The following is a 22,574-nucleotide window of genomic DNA, read 5'->3' on the forward strand; positions in this document are numbered from 1 at the left end:
ATATACTGTTTAGAAGCACTGATGATGTGAAGTAATGAAACAAAAGGAGCAATTCTATATTCTGGGGAATTATGTGAGGCTTACCCTGTCCACATGTCAGCCAAGCCAGCTAAACTCACCCTCGTGTATAGTTCCAGGGATATTACGTTTGAAGAGGAATTTTTTATTTCTTTTGTGTGTGTGTGTTGGGGGGTAATTGTTTATTTATTTATTTACTATTTTTAGAGGAGGTACTGGGGATTGAACCCGGGACCTCATGCTTGCCAAGCATCCACTCTACCACTTGAGCTATACCTCCCCCTGAAGAGGAATTTTGTTCAGAGAATATACAGAGATACTCAAAAGGTGCCCTTGGGGCACACCCCAGCCCACTTCGCAGAGCAGAATGAACAACAAAAATCTCCCAATCAGGGCACCAGAAATGCTGCCATTGGACTCGGTTAGAGTTCCTTATCTCAGGGTAACAGTTATCTAATTTTACCAGTTTGTTTTGGAACTTTACCTCTCACTAAAATCCAAAAGCTGCTTTCCCCATTTTGGATGAGCAGCCAAAATGTGCTCTCTAAAGCCTCCCCCAGGTCTCAGTGAGCATCCTTACGAGCGAGTACAGTGCCTGTACCTTAACAACCTTCTCCTATCAGAGAGCTGGGGGGAGCACAGAGAGGGTGCCCTAAAATCACCGGGAAAACACTGCAAAGGAAAGCTGAGTGCCCCTGGAAGGGCTCCAAGGTGACTTCTATGTCACTCACAAAAGCTACCAGCAAGTATCTATTGCCTCCTCCAAGAAGATGCTGGTGGAGGATAAATAGAAGTAAACACATGATCTCACCCCGAGGTAGCTTACAGTATCTCTAGGAAGATGCAAGTACAAGACATGGTGATAACAAATGCCACAAGAGTTTCGAGACGGAAGTCTGCTTTAAAATGGGAGTTGTCTCAGGCATAGAAAACAAACTAAACTTAGGGTTACCAGAGCAGGAAGAGGTTGGGGAGGGGAGTTCGAGATTTGCAGGTACTAACTACTATATATAAAAGAGATAAACAAGTTTCTACTATATAGCACAGGGAACTATACTCAGTATCTTGTAATAACTTATGATGAAAAAGAATATGAAAACAAATACATGTATGTATATGTACGACTGAAACATTATGCTGTGCACCAGAAATTGACACATTATAAACTGACGATACTTCGATTAAAACCAAATAAATAAACTGGGACTCGTAGCTAAACACCTTGACTTCTGAAGGGGATCACTGATCATCAATCTTTTCCTCTGTCCCTCTCCTGCCCTCTCTTCTCCTCCCCCCCTCCCCTAAGAGTAGATACAAAGGAATGGACTTTGGGGTGGAAAGTAAAACAAGAAGGGTGGCATCAGAATAGCCTTTCTTCCTGACACTTAGCAGGTTGAGCATCTTCTCTATAGCGTCTGAATAATCCGAACTAGCCTGGCCGGCTGGAGTCAAGGACATCCAGAGGATGAATTACCACAATGAAACAAAACACAAGAGCATCCTGTAAACTGCCAGGCCCTTATGGAAATGTATGTTTTTACTGTTGTTATGATCATTATTTGGAGTTTAACTTGATCCAAACTATGCTGAAGAGAGAATCTTACGTCTTTTTGGACAATTGGTACAGACTCAACATTGTTGATTCTTTTTATTAAAACAAACACAGATACCTTTCATGGAGCCCTTTCAATGAGACTGAGAGTCTTCCTCTTTCGTCACAGTACAGGGCACCAGGTGAGACTAGGAATTTGGCTCTGCCCTGCACAGACATGGGTCAAACTATCCAGTTTCCCAAAAAGTGGGACAAAAACACCACTTACCCAGAGTTTTCCTAATCAGATAGAGCTGATCCACATCTGATTTTCCTGGCCACAGGGGCACCCCTGACAGCAGCTCAGCAAAGACACAGCCAATTGCCCAAACATCTACCGGGGGGCCGTACTGTGTGTCCCCCACCAGGAGCTCCGGGGAGCGGTACCACCTGGTAGCCACGTAGTCTGTGTAGTAGTCACTCGATCCAGCTGGCCAGTGGTGGGACACGGAACAGAGAGAGAGCAACGCCAGTGAGAAATCAAAACTGAGAGGGAGACCTGAGGAATCAAGCTCATGCCCCGTCTGTGGCTTTTCTAAATCAGCGGTTCGCAATACTGGTTGCAAATTAAAATCACTTGGAATAGAGTATTTTTTAAATTACTGCTGTTTGAGCCCCACTCCAGTCCAATTAAACCAGAATCCCTGGAGGGGTATCAGTGTAGTTTTTATAGTCAGAGTTTATAGTTTCCCAGATGATTCTGATCTGCACCCAAAGTTGAAAACGACTCTTCTAAAAAGTACTATTTTAGGGGGAAAAAAAAAAGGTAGAAATCAGGAGGGTAACGTACTTTTTAATAAGCACTTTACTGTGGTAGAATTTATATACAGCATACATTTTTAAACCACTGTATGGCTACATGTTTTCAATAATTGCAGAATTGTAATTTATAGCAAACTATGCCCTAAATATCCAAAAACTAGCTTTCTATAGCATTTATCGTATAAAGAATCTTTCCGGCTTTGACATTTAACTAAAGAAATCTTCAATACTCACTCAAAAGCCGAGCGAATCCAAAGTCACAAAGCTTAATCACTGAATGTTTTGTGATAAGGATGTTTTCCGGCTTCACATCTCTATGTATGCACTAGTCACAAAAATCAAACCAAAAGAGATTATAAAGGAGCAACTATAACATATGGGCTAAATAAAACATGAATATTTAGCAAATATTTGAGGAATCATTTGAACATCTCTCACTGACCTTTTGGATAACAGGCTACAAAACAGCAGCCAGACACAAACCTAGTACCATGGCTGTCAGAGCCTGAACTGGCCCACATTCCTGAAGGGCCCCCGAGGGACCAACAAGTGTGAAAGGAAAAGTGAAAGAAGGGTGGCCAGATAAACAATAAATACTGTTCTTAGTGTAACTACATCCCATGCAGTATTTGGGACATATTTATACTAAAATATTGTGACTGTTTATCTTAAATTCAAATTTAACTGGGTGTCCTATTTAATCTGGCTGCCTTTAGGTGACTGGGAAGATGTTAAAAGGATCTGGGTGAGGCCTGCATCATGGTCGCAAGAGCTGCAAATTGGTGCATAAGCAGAATTCACAATCCAGCTGTTTAACTGAGAACAGAACACACTCCATCTGGTAAACAGGACAAGCCCTGGGCCTGCTGAGATAAGCTGGGGCAGAGAAGGGCGGGCAGCAGGCTCCGGCCAAGAGACCTCCCTTCCCGCTCTGACATTCGCTCTGACATTCATCCCCACAAGATAAACAAACGTAGGCAGCGCTCACCCTCTGGGGAGTCGCTAGATGTCAGCTCCATCCCACACACATCAAGTCTTACTGCTGCCTCCGCCCCACGGGATGCAGCCCCCGCCCCGTAGTTTAGACACAAATCACCTGTGGTTTCCAAACCGCAGCTGACATTGTTTACTAGCGGGCCCTTAGAGGAATGTGGAAGAATCTTCACATTTTCTTATTAAGTAACAATTTTGCGGGGACAAGCAACAAATCAACAACCTAATTAACAATCACATAAAAACAACAGTTGGGTCAAAATACTGTTCAGGTTCCTAACAATCTTCCCTTCTTCCAAGCCTTTTCCACTCTGGAGAAGAATGCTGGCTCCTTCTGCCATCGGACAGGCCCTCGGAGGCTTGCCGCCCACACCCCGGGGGGGGGGGGGAGGTTCTTGACTTTCTAGAACCTGGAGAGAGGACAGAGGTCCCTCTTGGGCCTGGCCTAGTTCTCACTCCAAAGGACCTTCAGGGTGAGAGCTCTGCGTCAGTGTTTCCCCACGGGTATTTATTATTCTGGAAGCGTTTGGGGAGACAATTTCTGAATTACTGTGTTATAGTCTAGCTGGTTCTCAGCAATTAATGGCCCTGAGATCTCCACTCTTTTACCACTGGCTTCCTATATTACTATAAATGGGTACACCCTTGACTATCATGCTGACAGATGGCCAGAAGTACTCGTAAGCAAGAAAGAGCTCCTATTCTGTTCTAAGAATTCTTTACAAGTTTCTGCAACCCTCCCCCCATGCACATGTGGCCAAACAGCTTCAGGGGTTCTCCAGGGAACTGTGGTATGCGTTATATTTGTTCTTAGTGTCTCTGCTTTTCCCCACCAGGGACTTTCTGTAGTCTCTCCTGCTCTCCCAACATAAAACTCACTCTCAGGAAACCACCAATCCTCACTCGCAGAAAAGGGCAACACGTGTAAGGGGTCCACGCTCCCTGGTAAACGTGCATTTGGACAAGGATCGTAGCCTTCAGCTAGGTGGACAAGTGCTAGCTACTCTCACATTTAATTCTGGGAAGGCAGCTTCAGGAAAAAAAAAATCATTTAGAACAGTGAGAGGAAGGGGATTCAGCCCCACCAGCTAAACTGAGCCCGGCAGTTGTTAGGACAACGACTAGGGTGGTGAAATTGCCCTTGAGGCCAGATTGAAGCTCTGATATTGGAGTCTGGCTTCTGGGTGCAGGCAGCAGGCAGTGTTGTACTGGAGGGAGCAGCAAGTTTCCTGGCATCTGTTGAGTCACATCACCTGGGCAGCGGTCCACTGTGCCTTCCCCTAGGCCTAGCAGAGGCCCAGTGTTCGAGGTTTCCACTGGCTGCTTCGTTGCAGACTGGGCGCTCCTGTCTCACCAAGGCAGGCACTAGCACATGTGCGTTGCATGTGGACTCCACCTACTGCAACTCAACATGCACAAGTCACCTGAGGTTCCCCAACCCAACTGCAGAGTATTTCAGGCCAACACCAACTGCACGTGAGTGGAACTCTACCTTAAATCTGAGTCGTTTCTAATCACTGTAAATATAACCACTTTCTTAAAATCATACAGATGCACCTTTAAAACCTGAACAAAAAGGAACAGCTAGGTTGGCATTTTTAGCTTCGACTTACCCCAACGAGGCTTAAGAAGATTTGGGTGAAAAATTCTATCCACAAAACTATGATATAAACTTTGTTCAAAGGCTCCCCTTCAGCTTCAGGGCAGCCTTCTGATTTTTAGAGGGAGAGCATGAGACTTACGTTGTGTTTATGGCAAAAATTTACAGCTTGTAATGTCTGCCAAGTTATGCTCTTCACGAGATGTGCTGGTACCCTAGTAAAAAAAAAAAAAAGAAGAGGAAGCAACACAGACACATTCTTTAGTGTTGCCATGGAATTCATGGAAAGTAAACCAAGACAGGCTTAAGCAGTGAAAAATCCTAGGTGACACACAGTCATCTAACTCGCGGCACCAGCATTCCAAGGAGTAAAGAGCGTGTGATTGAAACATCGCTGAAGTCCAGGGACAGCAAGGTCACAGCAATGCTAGCTAACGTCTCTGTCTAGAGGGAGGGCCCATGAGACCCACAGGCATTTTAACAAGTACTCGTGCCCACCTGGAACATCTGGGACACCTCTGGGAACTGCCTGGTAACTGGGGCTCCATTTCTATAGGGAGCTTTTCACTGATGCGAAGCGAGTAAACGTCGAGCATAAAAGACGCTGTTTATTCTTTCAAGTTGCCCCAGCTGATTGCCTTGAAGCAGAACTCGTTTTCCACAGATGGGCACCTGGTTTCTTCAGGCTCCCTAGGCAGCATTATTTTTTTTTTAAGGTAATGAAGATTTTACTGCAGGTAAGGAAGAGGTTTAGACTGCGCACCATGCAACAAAGTTCCTGCAATTCAACGCCCACATAGGCATCTTGGTTCCTTCCTCACACTGCTCCTCTGTGGTGGCCAGCCGCCTCCTGCTCACATCTTCCTGCCGTGTCCCCATCACAGCATCTAAACCTTATGCCACTGTTCCCAGCTCTGCCTCCCTGACTCTAAGCTTACATCACCAGGGCAACCAGTGGCCTCAGCAGATCCTTTGTGCAACTCAAAAAACACCTCCTCCTCTGAAAGCATTTTTTTAAAAAAAATATTAGGCCATAAGCAAAATGAACTACAGAGTACATTTATTTTCAGAGACACCCCGCCCCCCACCAGTTGGACTTATTATTTTTACGAATCAAACGTTAAACAACATTGTTGTGGTCCTCAGCCAGAACAAGTAAGTACACCAGGGAGGAAACTCTTGAGTATCTGTGTCAAGGTGACCCAAAAAAGTCACTTCCAGCCTCTGGGAGGGGCTCTGAGGCCACTGTTGTCACAGGCCAGATGTTCAGGAAATCCTGCCAAGCAGATAAGAGGATGCTGGAACAGTGGGACAATGTGGAGGAAATGAAGAGGCCACTTCCAGGAAGAAGAGCTGGGACATTCCTGGCCTGAAGGAACTTTTCTCTAAATTCTCTTCCTTATTCTAGTGGCACGAGTGCCAAAAAAACCTCACCTGTCTCGAAAGAAGGCCTAGAAAAATACAACACAGAAGAAGAAATTTCAGGGAAAGTACTTCCCCCCGGCCTCCACCTTTTTCCAGAAAAGATTTTGATTATTTAATGAATTAAGTATTAATGTAAGATTATTCAGTACCAGGCAATTTTGACCTCTAAGAACACTTCCCAAAAGAAATTACGCAAAAGGAGCATTTAAAAGTAAATTATAAAAGCATTAGTGAATGCTCCTCTAAGGCTGAGCACAGTTACACAATTCTCAAAAGCAAAAACTCCGTATGAGCTACCTACTGTCATCTTAGGTTGGCTACTCACTTCATTTCTTTCTTTTTTTTTAACTGAAAATTTTCTAAGTTTTTTTTTAAGTATAGTTGATTTACAATGTTGTTAGTGTCAGGTGTACACTGTGATTCAGTTATATATATATAAATCTATTCTTTTTCAGATTATTTTCCATTATAGGTAATTATAAGGTATTGAATGTAGTTCCCTGTGCTATACAGTCGGACCTATTGTTTATCTAGTTTATATATAGTAGTGTGTAGATATCTGTTAATCCCAAACTCCTAATTTACCCCTCCCTGCCCCCTTTCCCCTTTGGTAACCATAAGTTTGTTTTTTTTTTCCATGTCAGTGAGTCTATTTCTGATTTGTAAATAAAATTTGTTATCTTTTTTAGATTCCACATATAAGTGATATCATATGATAGCTGTCTTTCTCTGACTTACTTCACTTCATATGATAATTTCTAGGTCCATCCATGTTCCTGCAAGTGACATTATTTCATTCTTTTTTATGGCTGAATTATTCCATTGTATAAATATACCACATGTTCTTTATCCAGTCATCTATTGATGGACATTTAGGTTGCTTCCATGTCTTGGCTATTGTAAACAGTGCTGCTATGAACACTGGGGTACATGTATCTTTTTCAATTAGAGTTTTCTCCGGATATATGCCCAAGTCACTTCACTTCTTTATTCCTCTGTTTCTTCTCTGGAATGCCAGGGCCTCAGAACCTATCTCTAAGATCCTTCTTAGCTGATGATGATAGAAGCTGAGCTTTTCACCGTTGGAGAAGGGAGTTACATATACGGAAAGGAAGAAAAAGAGAATCTATTCCATGGTGTTGTATTATGGCTGAATACACAGGTCTGCACAGAGGGTGCTGTGCTGGAAAGGGTGCTATCTTATACAGGTGCCCCAGAAAGCTTCTCTGCTTAAGACGACATCTGACGTAGTGGTGAAGGTGATTAGAAGCGGCCAGAGTGGGGCTATATTTTAAAAACAGTCTTTTGGATTTTCTGAGAGACTGGATGTGAGAGGCAGAGAGGAATCAAGGAATGATACCAAGGTTTTAGCTTGAGAAGCTGGTTCCTGGTAGGGCCCTTTACTGTGGAGAATGATGGGGGAGGAGCTGGTTTCAGGGAGGAGAGGGTGGATTGGTTGACATGTGTCTCATTCGTACAAGGGAAGACTCTGGGAAGAGAGTTCTGAATTCAGAAAGAAGGTCCAGCTGGAAATATACACCTGGGAAGCATAAGCAAATTGATGGCATTTAGAGCCTTAGGACCAAACGAAGCCACCTGAGGAGTGAATACAGAAAAAGGAGAGAATGTCAAGCCTCAAGGCCCGGCAGCATGTAGAGATCAGGAGACTGGGGTTGAGCACCACGTGAACTAAGAGGACACTCAGAGGAACACAGTGTTACTGAAGCCAACGGACAAAAGCATCTCAAAGGACTTCTGGGCTAAGATGGTGGGTTGACCACACCCATCTAATTTCACCTCCTCCTAAGGCCTGACTAGAACTACACAGAAGGTAAAGAGAAATACGAGACATGATCGCACCCTCTGGCAGCTTGCAGTATCTTTGGCAAGACAAGACGTGGTGAGAGCAGGTGAGAGCCACAGCGGTTCCTCTGGACCCCCTGGGCTGTGGCTCAGCTCAGCAGAGGCACTCCTTTGGGGATGGGGGAATGGAATTTGTCCTCCGTTGGTGGGAAGAGGGGGGAAGTGCACTGCTGGGCCCTCCACCAGCGTGACCTCACAGAGTTCTTCCTGCCTGCTTTGGGGATTTCATCCCCAGGAATGTGTAAGATTCCCAAGTGTTTGGCTCCAAGGAGGAGTGAGGGACTGTCATTAGAAATGTCTGCGGTCTGGATGTCTGTGTGACTGTACTGTCTCTTTAACCAGTTGGAGAAGGATATGCATGGCCACAATAAGTAAGTAAACCCAGAGGAAGGAAGACAGAAGATCCAGAGAGTAGTGAAACCAACCAGAGAGGAATGCAGAGGGGATTCCAAGGATGACAGCAAAGGGAAGTCCCAGGAGGACAGCTGGTCGGCTGCCTGAAGTACAACCAGCCAGACAGACAGACAATGGGGGTCTAACGGCAGGCCGTCACCAAGGGGGAGAAAAGGAACTAACGGATTACCTGATGTGATTATCCTGTGGGAAAGTATGCTGAGAGGCTATTAAAAACAGTGGGGGCAAGTTAGCAATAGGGTTGAATAATAAGCAAGTTTAAGCACGGCAAATATTAATTTGCAGAAAAAGCACAAAAAGAAACCCTAGTATGGTAAAATGCTCAACTAGTAATAGTTACATAGGCATGCTAATGGAAACGGTGAATACTGAATTAATAAAATTTTAATGCAACTGTTTGGTGGGGAGAAGTAAGGGGAAGCAGAGGAAATGATGGTGTAAGAGCTAAAGCCTCCTTTATCATAACAGGAAGTTTGTAGATAATGTCTAAAAATTAATACATCAAGAAATAGCGGTATGTCACTCTTTGTTACACTCTGTGGCTAGGTTTAATTTGCTAAGGATTTGAGCACCTAAGTTCAGGAGGGATATTCATCTGTCATTTTCTTTTCTTGAAATGTCCTTGTCTAGTTTGGTATCAGGCTCTACTGGCCTCATAAAATGATTTGGGAAATGTTTCTTCTTCCTATATTTTCTGAAAGAGTTTGTGTAGGATTGCTGTCTTCCTTATATGTTTGATGGAATTCATTCATCATATATTTTAATAATAGGCACCAAAGTGGTATAACTATATGGAAAATATATATATAAATCCATATCATTGGTGATAAGGTAGATTTGTTCAGTTTGGCAAACCTTATGAGCCAATAATCCCATTTTGAGAACTTCTAAAGAAAAAGTGCAAAAGAAGAAAAATCTATTTGTAGGAAGATTTTGATAGCAGAATCATTTATCAGGCAAAATATTGGAGACAGCCTCAATGTTCAACAACGGAGGAATAGTTAGAGGGTAATATAACTAGATGTAATATCTTATAGTTATTAATAATGGATCTAAAAATTATATGTAGAAATGCATATGAAAGAATAAGAATTGGGGCGGCAATCAGTCATCCCATCACAGCAACACTGAGAATGTGGTGCTTTGTTTGGAAGGACAATGGGCAAGGTTGGCTCCTTTTACAATGGTTTCTCGGCTTGCCGATGCAGACACTTAATTTTGTCAGCACACCAAGACAGTATCCATTTCAAAAGGGCAGGTGAACATTAAACAAATTTACTAGCCTGATATATAAAACCAGAAAGCCAATTTCTTCATCCATGTTCAAATTCTGAGTGCCAGTTTATGCTCTCCTGGTAGGCAATTCTGTAAAGAAAGTCAAGTTATAATCAGAATGGTGTTTGGTGAGCAAAGAGTCAGAATGAGAAAAAGTACATAATTTGACTGGTTATTGCCTTTAGGATGAGATGGCTTAATTGCACCCGTCTCCAAATCAGGAAAGTCTTGTCCTTAGATAAAATGCACACCATCAGTCAATCTAATCAGCCCCATAGCCATCCTATCTCTTTCAGAGTTCTTTGCATATCTCTGCCCTGATGCATGATGTGCTGGTTTCACAAAATAACACTCAGAAAGCAGTCTTCTGTCTCTCCAAGTTTTGGGAAGGATGGATTGTGACCCTAAATGTCCTGATAACAAAATTGAAATGAACAGAGAAACATAAACAACTGCTGTGTGAAAGTGAAGAGATCAAATGATTTTGAAATCTTCCTTCAGAAATAAGAGATGACGAAGAAAGAACATGGATCCCTTCCCAGTGTTCTCAATACAGCAGCGGTCCTGTCCACCACTCATCTAATATTTGTCACATTACCAGAGCCACACAAGCAACATCCATCAAAGCTTCATTTCTACACAAGGCTACAGCAAAGATGGGGATGAAAGGCCTGGCCAGGCTTTTGTAGAAATAATACATTCTTAGGCATTTATCCTAGAAATATTTACGCAAGTGGTTGTTCACTGTAGCCTTGTTAGTAATAGTGAAAAACTAAAGGCAATCTAAATATTTACCAATGGGGGAATTGAATAAAGAAATCATGGTATATTTGCACAATGGAATTCCATACAACCATTTAAAAAATACAAAAGTAGGTATGTATGACTAGGGAGACAGCTCCCAAATATACTTTAAAAATGAAGAACAGTTTAGAGAACACTCTCTTTAAATATATATATGCATAGAAAAGTAATTAGAAAGCAGTTTCTCAAACTGTTAATTTTACTTCTATATGTTTCTGTGTCACTTGAAACATTTTTACAACAAACAATATATCACTTTTAATCTAAAAAAGATTTTTAGGGTTAAAAAAAGTGATTTTTAGGGTTTTATAAAAGTTCTGGAAATCCATTGTCAGAAACTGAACGTTTTAGGTGATACCTTTTACCCACCAGATGTTCTCTGAACGCACTACAAGAATCAGAAGAGGAATTACTGGTAGTGGAATCTGCACAGGAGAAAATGGGTGAAAGTACTGTGTCTGGCTGCACTTACTCAGGGGCAGAAAAGTGAGGAGAGAACACCTGAACCAGCTGTTTTCGAAACCTTGACAAAGGAGACACCAGTAGTTTATAGAATAGTAAGTACAAAGCATATTAAGTCCTACAGAAGATAAAGAATGTGAATATGCTTGTTTGAGAGTGAACATAAGCCATACGAACACAGCACTGAGAATTATATTGGGCAACATATTTATGCCACTGTAGCAGGATACATTACCTTTGGTCATAAACTTGCTTGTTAGTAATGAATAAATGTGAAAGTTCTCCAAAAGCTTTCCAAAGGAGTTCGACAAGTTACAAACATATTAATAAAAGGATGAATTAGTATCCATTTCAGATTCAAAGTAGAGCCAAGTCTTTGAATCTGATTTAGCAACAGCTATTTTTCGTAGTTAAAACATTGCCATGGTAATAAATGGAGAACGGAGAAAATATCTTAAAAAAGAAAAATAGCTATAACAAGCATAACTCAGAGATAATCACTATTAAAATGTGCATTTTAACGACTTTTCTTTATTTTCTACCTATATATAAATTCTATGAAAATGAAATATGTATTTTTATTATAGCATCACTTTTTTTCATTTTGCAATCGCTCATGCACATTCTTCTGTCGATGTTTGTTTTATCTTACAAGCATGATTCTTAGCAGCTCCACTGTATTCCACTGTAAAGACATACTATAATTTACTAAACCAAGCCTCTATCATTGGACATTTCTGTTGTTTCCAATTTTTTCACTATAAGCAACACTTTAACAATAAACACTTTTAGAACTAAATCTTTACACATATACTTAATTATTTTCTTGTGGTAAATTATCAGAAGTAGACCCATTGCCAAATTGCCAAATTGTCCTCTGGACAGGTTGCTCTAGCAGTGTATTGATAATTTCTGTTGACAATATTAGGGTTTAGAAAATTTTAATCAAACTATTTAAAAATGAAAAATAAAACACTGTTATGATTACTTTTCTTTAAAATCATCTTGTAAGTATCAATCTATTGGTCTCCTGACTCAGTCATTCCACAAAAAGTACGGGGTATGTCCCAAGTGCCAAGAATGAAGCTGGAAGATACTGAGGATACACAGGTGAGGAAGGTACAGCTCTTGGCCTTGAAGATTTTCTAGTTTAGTGTGCAAATATAAATAATCCCAGAAGATGTAAAGGACACCAGAGGAAGGGACTCCTGACTCTCCTAAGGTAGGCATCACAAGGAGGTCACATTTAGGCTGTAGCTAAGTGCAAGCAGGAGTTTTCCAGGCAGAGTAGAGAAAGCAGGGCAGCCCAGGTGCCCTGAAGCCTAGAAGGCAGATGATTCTGTGGGATTGGAACCTGGTGGGAAATGGGGCGATCTTGCAGAGCAAGTGAGATCTCATATCCCATGTAGAGGTTTTACCACACCAGGAAGCTTTGGGGAGCTATTAAAGGATTTATGTAGGGAAGTGGTATGATCCACTTTATATTTTAGAAATTTGTACCCAGAAATGTAGTGATTACAGGGTGTTCTTAGAGTAAATGTGCAAACCCAGGGAGGACCAACATAGCTCCAGGCAGGGAAAACACCAGCATTAGCTCTGCCAATATTGTCTAACAGGTCAAATACGAAATTAAAGGAGAACCCAGAGTCTTCTGAGCTCCAGGGCATTAGATCATCAATTCATAACGCTATAGAGCTGGAAGTTCCCTTACCCTTTACCTGCTACTAAACTCTCATTTTTACAGGTGAGGACATCGGGAAGCAGCTTGCTACAGGTCTCAGATACTGACCCACATTTACTGGGAATGTACTTACAAAGTTCTGTTTTATAGTATGAGATCTCTAAATTGAAAAAAAAAGTTTCCTATGAATTTCAAAGCTTTGGTTGACAGTTTAATAACATTTACTCCTTAAATGATGACAAGCAAAATTTTGAAATTGCATTTAAAATAGATCAGAGAATTGCCAAACAGTATAATGGAAAGTAACTTTTATTTTTAAAATACACAAACAAAAATCCTTAAGCTTAAAAATGAATGGATATGATCTGGTTTAGAATAAATCTTATTTTCAAACTTGCTCATTTATTACTGTTCCTTAAGTCAATCTTATCTTTGACAAACCATGACACATCATTTGGAAATGAAGTTGCTCGTATTTAACCACTCATATATGTACTGGTCTTTCCCTTCTCTGACCCACCTCCATATTAAAGCATTTTCTGGAACACATATAACAGATTTTAGCCAGTGGAATTAAAATTTAAAAATCTGCTTCCAAGACTCATCACTCCTCATCCTTTCTTTCCTTCTGCTTAAACTATATATGCTAAAAAAAGGACTAATTCCCAATTACTTACAACTCCCTACTAATCAGTGTTTCCAAGTGACCCTAACGTGATTAATCAAACTCCCTATAACACCTCCCAGTAACTTACACTAACAGGTTTCACTGAAATGTCACTTGCAAGCTGTCAAAGGGCCAACAAACATCAACATACTAAATGCTTTTGCCCTTGAACACATAATTTCTCTGTATCAATGACTTTCTGAAGGGAGGAAGGTGTCCATTCTCTTGGCTGTCTCTGGTTGTGTACATTAACAGGAAAAGCCTGTGCCACGGTCACTCACAAACCATAAGCCACTGTAATCCCATCTGCTCAGAGGTCACGGTGGATCATATATAACCACCACCACACAGCAAAGCAAGTCCTAGGGCAAGACTTGAAAAAGCCTCCGCCTCCAGCTACTGGAGTGTGAACGTAAGCCAGGATGGGGCGCCATGCCGTCATTCTGATCTACAGTGCACCGAGCGTGCTGTCCCAGACAAAGCTGGGCTCCCCAGATCACTGCAAAAGAAGGAGTTGGGATATCCTTCCATGTTCGACCTCTCTTCTTACCTTTCAACTCAAAGGCCACCTCCTCTATGAAGTCTTCTTTGATTGACCCACTCTGAATTATCTCCCAGGGCCTTCTAATCATGTTACTCTCTCCCTCTGGTGCAGTGACTGGCTGCATTACCAGAGCTAAGAGCCAGTTAGAGTCTCCCACTGGACTTTTATGCAAATACTACCTTCCTCCAGAGCTTCCTTTCTTCTAGAATGGCTACATAGGTTGGCAAAAGCCTGCGGCCATGCTTTCTATTTCATATTTTTTCCTTCCACCACCTATGGCGTTCTGCCTTAAAACACGCAGCAGAGGAGTGCCTGGGAGCCAAAATCCACCCTGCACTCTGCACACCCTGGCAAGGGGCTACCTTCAACCAGAGGGAGGGAATTCCCCTCCTTTTTTCAAACAAAGGCTCTGTCTGCTCACCAAGTCTTCTACTGCACACAAAGGCGTCACATACACTAGGGAGAGATGTGCAGTAAGATCAGCGGGGCCTCCCAGGTCACACTTGTCCTTCACGGTTACAGCCACCACCACATTCCTTTTCCACCTACACTGGCTTCAGTTAGGTTCTTGTCATTTGTAACCAACCAAACAAGTCCTGACCAATACAGCAGACCACACACCCAGACTGCTTTAGATGAAGCACCACGTTTGTGTTAGTCTTAAACTTCCTCTTGGCCATAGTCTTTGAACCCTTCCTTTCAATCTCCAAGTCCTCACATTTCCCAAGTCAGGCATGGAGTAACTCAACCCTGCCTTTTCTTTCTTAAAGACCGAGAGAGCCTCTATCAGAGATAATGTGCTAAAGAAATCAAGTTAAACCTGATAACGCTGCTACTTCATGAAAATGATTAATTATGATCTCTTTCCCAACATTTTTAAAAATTATTTTTTAAATTGAAGTATAGTTGATTTACAATGTTGTTTTAGTTTCAGGTGTACAGAAAAGTGATTCAGTTATATATATAAATACTTTTCCAGATTCTTTTCCATTATAGTTTATTATAAGATATTGAATATAGTTCCCTGTGCTGTACAGTAGGTCCTTGTTGTTTATCTATTTTATATATAAAATACCAGGTGTGCACCTGTTAATCCCTCCCAACATTTTCTGGTAACCCATCAGCAGCAGAGTATGCTGTCCAAACACTGGCTGTCCTTGCCCAATCTGAAAAAAAGGTCATTGCTAATCTTCCCTCGCAAGCCCTGGCGCATCTTGCTGTGTTGTATTTGTAAGGCATGGATCACTCACCCTCTCTGGTGTCTGTCCAGTTCATGGAGCACGGTGTGGTCACAGTACTCAAACACCAGGTGAAGCTTCCGCTTCCTCCTGAAGACTTCAATAAGGCTGACAAGGTTGGGGTGCTTGAGTTGCTGAAAACACAAAAAAGCAAGGTGCTAAATTGAGGTTGTCAAAGACAGCTGTCTCTAATTTTGGTCCAATAAAAGAAAGCTGTCTTTTAGAAAAAATTCTTGTCTTGGATTGAAGAAGGCTGTAAACAGTACTGTCTGACTTCATGAGCTGTTTGTTAGCAGCTTGTAAGTGAAAAATTATCATAACCCAGGTGGTGGGTGAAGGCAAAGAGAGATATGAGAAGGCTGGAAAAAAAAAGAATGAAAAAGAGGGAGGTGGTTTTGAGTTAATACAAACTCATCCTTTAAGACTCAGATCAAATGTCCCCTCCTAAAGGGTCCTCCCTGATCTCCCCAGACTGGTTCAGTGTCCCCCGCAGGCCCCCTGAAATGTGAACCCTTCAGAATTACTAGGTAATTGTTTAATTGATTGTCTAATATCCTGTCATTAACACAACAGATACAGTCCACAGAACACAAGGACCATGACATCAGGGTCTGTGTTCTCTCGTCTACTCAAAATGATGGACCCCCAGCACCGGCCTTGCACATGATAGGCATTCAATAAATATTTGTGAATGAACAAGGAAACCAGGTTTCCTAGGCTAACCAGGTTTCCTAGGCTGATGAAACATTTTAAAACAGAAAAATGAGGAAGATTCTCCAATCTGATGTGCCTGAAGGTGTGTATCCGCGAAAAAATGGCCAGGAATGAATGGTGGTGTTGGCAGAGATAAACCTTATACTTGGCTTTCTGGCCCCTTCTGTCCAAGATCCTACTGGCAACACTACAACTAGGCAAACTATTGTGGAGAGAGCAAAAATGGTTAACTTTCCTCAGGGTGGGAGGGCCTCCAGGCCATGATCTAAGAGAGCAGAGGAGGAAGCCGAGAGGCTTCTTAAGGCCTGGTCTCGGGAATCCCGGGAATCCTGGGACGTAAGTTCTGCCTCAATCTAGCAGTCAGAGCAAATCACCAGACCCACCCAGATTCAGCCCTGAAGCAGCCAGGACGAAACACCACGAGCAGAGCGGGGCCCAGGTGCCCAGCTGAGCTCAGCCCCTGCCGACCCCCACCTAGCACAGCTGCTTGAGTGAACCCAGGCCACACCAGCTGAAGGAGCACTTAGCCAAGCCACAGAATTGTGAGAAACAAGAAATCATTCTTTTTAAGGTTCTAAGTTTGGGGGTGGTTTGTTAATGCAGCAGTAGACAACCCTGTATCAGAATCACCAGGGGAACTTTTGAAAACTACAGCTGCCCAGGCCGCATCCCCAGAGATCCTGAATTGGTCTCAGGAATCTTTCCAAAATCCTCCAGGTGATTCGCCATGTAGAGAGAGGTAGTAATCACAGGCAAAATCCATACGTGATAAAAGGCTGAAGGAGAAAAGCTGAGGCCCTCGAGCTGCACGCTCTAGCATGTCTGCGTGGACAGGGAGGACAGAAACAGCCGGCAACAGAGGTACTCACAAAGGCAGTTATGCGCCCATTTCCTTTGTAAAATCCCTCTGAATCTTTAAGATGTGAAATTCCCGCTCCAGATGTTACACTGATGAAACCAACATAAAACAGCCAAGATACTCTAAAGCCCATTAGCCTCTGAAGAGAAGGCACTCCAAGCTATTAAAACCCCACATTTAGGTCACTGTATCTAAATGGAAACTTTTAGCCTGAACTAACTTTTTCCAGACAAAGGAGGACAGAACTGACTACTCTTTTTTTTTTTTTTTTTTAATGCAGGTACTGGGGATTGAACCCAGGGCCTCATGCATGCTAAGCATGCACTCTACCACTGAGCTATATCCTACCCACCCCCCACTACGGTTTTAAAACAAAGAACTGCATTGGCTCAGATGTCTCAAACAGAAAGCAAACAACCCAGTTCAAAGAGGGTAAAAGGCAGCTTTAGGACAATTAGCTGAAAGCAAAGATTTTCTTACAGGCTCTGAAAAATTTTTGCCTGTAGGCCCAGACCTCAAATCTCAGATTCTTTTAATTTTCCACATTCCATATGTAGTCTTCACTTACAACTTCAGCCAACTGTTCTAGTAAAAGTACAAATGTATCTCTCCTACCAAAACTAATACCTGGACTTTCTCAGATGCTAAGATAGGCACCTGCAACTTGTCACGTCCACGCCGGCAGTGATCACGAGGGGCACTGCTGCCTCAGGATAAAACTCAAAGATCCTCTCCATCTGACCTCTGCTTACCTCTCCAGCCTCATCTCTTATAACTTCCCCCCAGACGCACTGAATTTCTCTCACTTCCTCAAAGGTTCACGCAGCCTCTCGTTTCAGGACCTGTTCACCCAGTTCCCTCCCTGAAACACTCCCATCCTCCAGATGTCCCTTCTCTGTCTGGCCTCTGCCCCGGCCCCACACACCTCGTGAGAACTAAGAGCTGTAACTCTGGAACCCAAGCATGGGTGCCATGTGGCCGGTGGAGGGCACTGTCACAGCAGCATCCACTGGACTAGGGGGCTGTAAATATTATATTACCCCCATCTTTCTGTTACTACCCACCTTTTGAAAACCTAGATTCTAAATAACTGCAGGATATTCCATTCAAACAACATAGATTGTCTCCAATTTTTGTCTGTTACAAATAAGGTTTTGACAGACCACTCACTAGTTGGTTGATCTGAACTTGGAACAAGCTAGTTAACGTCTCTGTGCCTCAGTCCTCCATCTGTGAGAGCAGGAAACTCAAGGGCCGCAGTGACCGTTTCACGACATAAAGCACCCACGACAGTGTCAGGACATGTTATCCTTTCTGGGACGGTTAACTATCAATATTTTTATTGGGGCTCAGTCTATTTCTATGTAGGAGGCTTTCTCAATTCATTTTATTCAGTGAGTATTTATCTTGATGTGCATAAGGCACTCTGCCAGTCCAAAGGATATAGGGACAAATGGAACAAGTACCACCCCGACTCTCATGGAACTTAGAACTCAGGAGGGGAGACGGATGTTGAACAAGTAGTTACAGATGTGATAAGTGTTACAAAAAGCCAGGTAAAGCGTACCTGGCTCAAGGGTGGCGAGTGCTCAGGGAAGATCTCCTTGAGGAAGGTAGCCATGTAAGACGTTAGTTAGGTACCATTTAGAGCCCCAGGAATACAACATAAAGCTCTAAAGAGATGTGGCCAAACTGCTTTCCAGAAGAGTCAAACGTATTTACACCTCTGCCAGGAGCGTGACACCACTTTTTGCCGTGTCATCAAGGCGCATAGAGACATGTAGGGCTGCGATGCACACGGTCAAACTTACCTCCTGCGAGGGCTTACAGTACCTCCAGCAACACAGGAAGGTGTCACACGATATTTAAACCACTTGCCTCTCCTATCCTCCTCCGTGAGATAACTTTTATATAACTGCAAATAGCTAATAACTCATTTCTCAACCTATTTTCAAAAAATTTTTTAATTTAGGAAAAATCAATCTTCAAGACTAAATCTAATTAAGACTTATAAATATTAAATTACAAGTATTTTAAAATAAATTGTTAACTCTCCCTAGGTTGCCAGGATTCTGGGTGACCTGAGAACATTCCCGCGCTGCAGCTATTTGGAAGCCAGTGCCTGTCCTGGCTACATTCATTTACTCAACACAGATCCACAGAGTGTCTGCTCAGCCTCAGGCACCGGTCAAGGCACAGGGGACATTCTAGGTAAAGGAACAGAGGGCTCAGGCATTAAACAAAGAAGTGCCATGATGAGCCCTCCATATTCAAGAGTCTAAGCTGCCTTGGAGAAACTGTCCTGAGGAAGTAACCTCGAACAGAGCCCTGGAGGGTGAGAAAGGACAGACCAGACCAAGGGCAGGTGTAGTGGCAGATGGGTAGTAGCTCTCCAGGCAGGGCCTGGCTCTGAGTCAGGAGGAACTCAGGCCACTTAAGGAACTGCAAGACTGTGTGGTTTGTGGGTCAAGTACATGACCGATGCCAGTGAGACAGTCAGAAGGCAGGTTCTGCAGGGCCTTGCACAAAATGCTAAGAAATTTATACTTCTCTAGTCATCAAACCATAAGTAAAGAGAACAAAAAGAACGAGGGAAAAAAAAGACCCATAAAGATTGCTTTGGCAGTTTGGGGTCTTACATGGTTCCATGTACATTTTGGAATTGTTTGTTCTAGTTCTGTGAAATATGTCGTGAGTATTTTGACAGGGGTTGCACTGGATCTGCAGATCGCTTTGGGTCGTACGGCCATTTTGATAATGTTGATTCTTCCAATCCAAGAGCACAAGATATCTTTCCATTTCTTCGTATCATCTTCAATTTCCTTTATCAATGTTTTACAGTTTTCAGAGTATAGGTAACCTCCTTGGTTAAATTTATTTCTAGGAATTTTGTTCTTTTTGATGCAATGGAAATGTTTATATGCCAGTTATAATATTCTGGTTTTTGAAGTGGAAAAAAAAGTGAAGGAAGAGCTGCGAATGGCAAAATATCCTTCTTTCTTATGGGTGAGTTGTATTCCATTACATATATATGCTACATCTTCTTTATCCATTCATGTATTGATGTGCACTTAACGATGTTTCCATATCTTGGCAATTATAAATAATATTGCTGTTAACAGCAGGGTATATGTATCTTTTTGAATTAATTCTTACTTTGTGGTTGGCTTTATTCCTTTAATAACTATGTAAGTTTAAAAAGCTAAAGCTCTAAACGTTATTAGAAACAACGAACAGTACATATATGTAAATTTCAAAAATATGTGCAGTATATTGTTATATGTATTTACATGCAATACACTGTATATGTGTAGTCCAATTGTAACAATTCTACCTAATACAACTGAAAAATGAAAAAACAAAGAAAGAAATTCATACTTTACCCTAAGTGCAATGGGAAGCTACTGGAAAGAGTTTTAGTAAGATGTAATACGATACCATGTGGGTTTTCAAAAGCGCAGTATGGGGGCAGGATACAGAATGGCTTGGAGGAGGCAATATGGCGAGAGAAGACCAATGAAGAGCTGCTGATAGCTGAGAGCTTGAAACAGAGCAGAGGCAGGGGTGATGGCAAGAAAAGCACGGTTTGGAGATAGACTTTGTTACTAGAATAATCAGGATGTGGTAATGGACTGGAGGTGAGGGGCGACAGAGAGGGAGGTGTCCAGGATGACCACAGGTTTATATAATGGGGGCAGGTGGTGGCACCATCACTGAGAAGAGGAGCAGGCTTGGGTGGGAGGAAGAAACGACTGTTTTGGCACGTTGGGTTGACAGGGTCTATGAGATACGAAGTGAAGTCATCAGGTTGGCTGGAGCTTGAGCTGAAGATCAAAGCTGGGGAGTCAGCGTGAGTGTAAGCAAAGCCATGGATAGAAGTGATGGCCCAGAAGCACGAGAAGGAAGCAGCCCAAGAAACCCAGCACCCCGAGGTGTGGTAGACAAGGGGGAAGCAGAGAAGGGGAAAGGGAAGAAGGTCTCCCCAAGATAAGAGAGAAGACGGGGGAGCATGACGCCACCAAGATAGCATGGAAGGAGGAAGTGGTCCACGGTGACGCTGCTGCTGAGAACTCGGGGGAGAAGCCTGAGAGGTGCCCCAGGGGCGTTCCCAAGGGGGCTCTTACGGCCTCGCTGGGGGCAGCGTCAGTGCAGTGCTGAGACCAGGAGCCAGATGGTGCGGATTCAGCATCCCAAACCACCTTACTCCTCTCTCTCTGTTGACTCCACTGATCTCAGGGGCAGAAGTCAGAGGGACACCCTTGGCCCTGAAACCAGTTTGCAATAGGTAGCCTGGAGGTCTCAATCATGGCTGTAATACTGTGATGCATTCACAAAGGTTTGGATGTTTCTACTTCCATCCTGAATGGACTTCTTTCAGGGCTCTCGGAGGAATTAGATGAGAAGCAACATGACGGATGGACAGTGTACAGGCTTACTCAGCATGTTTATTATACGTACAAGTAGTCTTAATAGCGCAGACTAGATTACCAAATATTCTATAAAGATATAGAACATATATAGAATTACAATGCCTTCCTGTTTATGAGTATGTGAAGCCAAAGCCTCAGGCCTGGTCTGAGGAATAACACCAGCTCTCTGATCTGTGCTGGCCCAGTCTTAAAAGATCTCAGTGCCTCTTACAGGGCCAGTCACCACCTTCCTTCAGGAATTTTGTATCTAGAAGCCTGGGCCAGCTCAGACTCAGATTTAGTTTGTCTTATATAAAGTTTCTGCCTTTGCTGCTGCTGTTTTATTTCAGTCTTCTTTTAATTGTGTGTTTTGAATATGGATATTTCCTATTATGCTTCGAAGTGAAGCATTTTCTCTCATGTTAAAAAAAAAAAAAACAACTCTATTTTTATCTGCTGAATCTAACCGAAGCCTGACTCGGTTTCCCGCACAGAGCTCAGGATGCCGCACACACCTCCAGGACAGCTTCCTCCATCTTGTCATCGGCCCCTGGTCCTCACTGGCCACCCATCTGTTGTGATAAACTGAGGCTTCTACATCCTCTAAGGTCAAATGTTTGGCCATAGCATTTTGAAGAATTCTGTACCAGCTGTCAACATTTCCTATCAAGGAACATTACTTTAAAACTCTGGTTACCAAGATTCTCCAGTGAAAACACTGGAGATTTAGCAATCGTGGGCCTGCGGTCTTTGTGGCATCAGTGAGTGGGGGCTGAGAAGCAGGTGTCCACTTTAGATAAGGCCTGTGTACTTCAGTTCATCCCGGTCCCTGCCACTCCCTGCCCCTAAGGCCAAGTAAAAGTTGCCCTTTATCATCACTCTTCCATTATTAATTTTCTTAAAGTTATAAGTGAGATATTTAATGTGCACGTTTCCATCAAAAGTGGGAGAATGTACAAGCAGTAGAAATAACTGCATATTTTAAGATAAATAAAAAATATTATTAGGGGGAGGGTATAGCTCAGTGGTAGAGTGCATACTTAGTATGCACAAGGTCCTGGGTCAACCCTGAGTGCCTCCATTAAAAAAAATTAATAAATAAACCTAACTACCTCCCCTGAAAATTTTAAAAAATAAAAAATTTAAAAATATATATTATGCAAATGAATCATTTCTCCCCTACCTGCCTGGCCCCTGTTTGTGACCTCTACCCTAGGGACTCCTTGGTGGTCACGTTTCTGGGTTGACCAGTGTG

General features: G+C 42.6%; 1 protein-coding gene across 8 annotated transcripts in view; it reads right to left on the reverse strand.

Annotated features, from left to right (window-relative positions):
* The window catches only part of CDKL1 (cyclin dependent kinase like 1), a 50,706-nt gene that overhangs the window by 10,558 nt on the left and 17,574 nt on the right, over positions 1-22,574 (reverse strand). For all 8 annotated transcript variants that reach the window (XR_004137360.2, XM_064485937.1, XM_064485941.1 and 5 more), the window contains exons 3-6: positions 15,350-15,471; positions 5,107-5,179; positions 2,606-2,696; positions 1,839-2,039 (exon numbers count right to left, since the gene is read on the reverse strand). Coding sequence is in view for 7 of the 8 variants with exons in the window: in XM_064485937.1 (XP_064342007.1) it covers positions 1,839-2,039; positions 2,606-2,696; positions 5,107-5,179; positions 15,350-15,471 (487 nt within the window). In the remaining variant the exon portion in view is untranslated. The remainder of the gene's footprint in view (positions 1-1,838; positions 2,040-2,605; positions 2,697-5,106; positions 5,180-15,349; positions 15,472-22,574) is intronic.

The sequence above is a fragment of the Camelus dromedarius genome, chromosome 5 (genome assembly GCF_036321535.1).
Source record: "Camelus dromedarius isolate mCamDro1 chromosome 5, mCamDro1.pat, whole genome shotgun sequence".
Lineage (NCBI taxonomy): Eukaryota > Metazoa > Chordata > Mammalia > Artiodactyla > Camelidae > Camelus > Camelus dromedarius.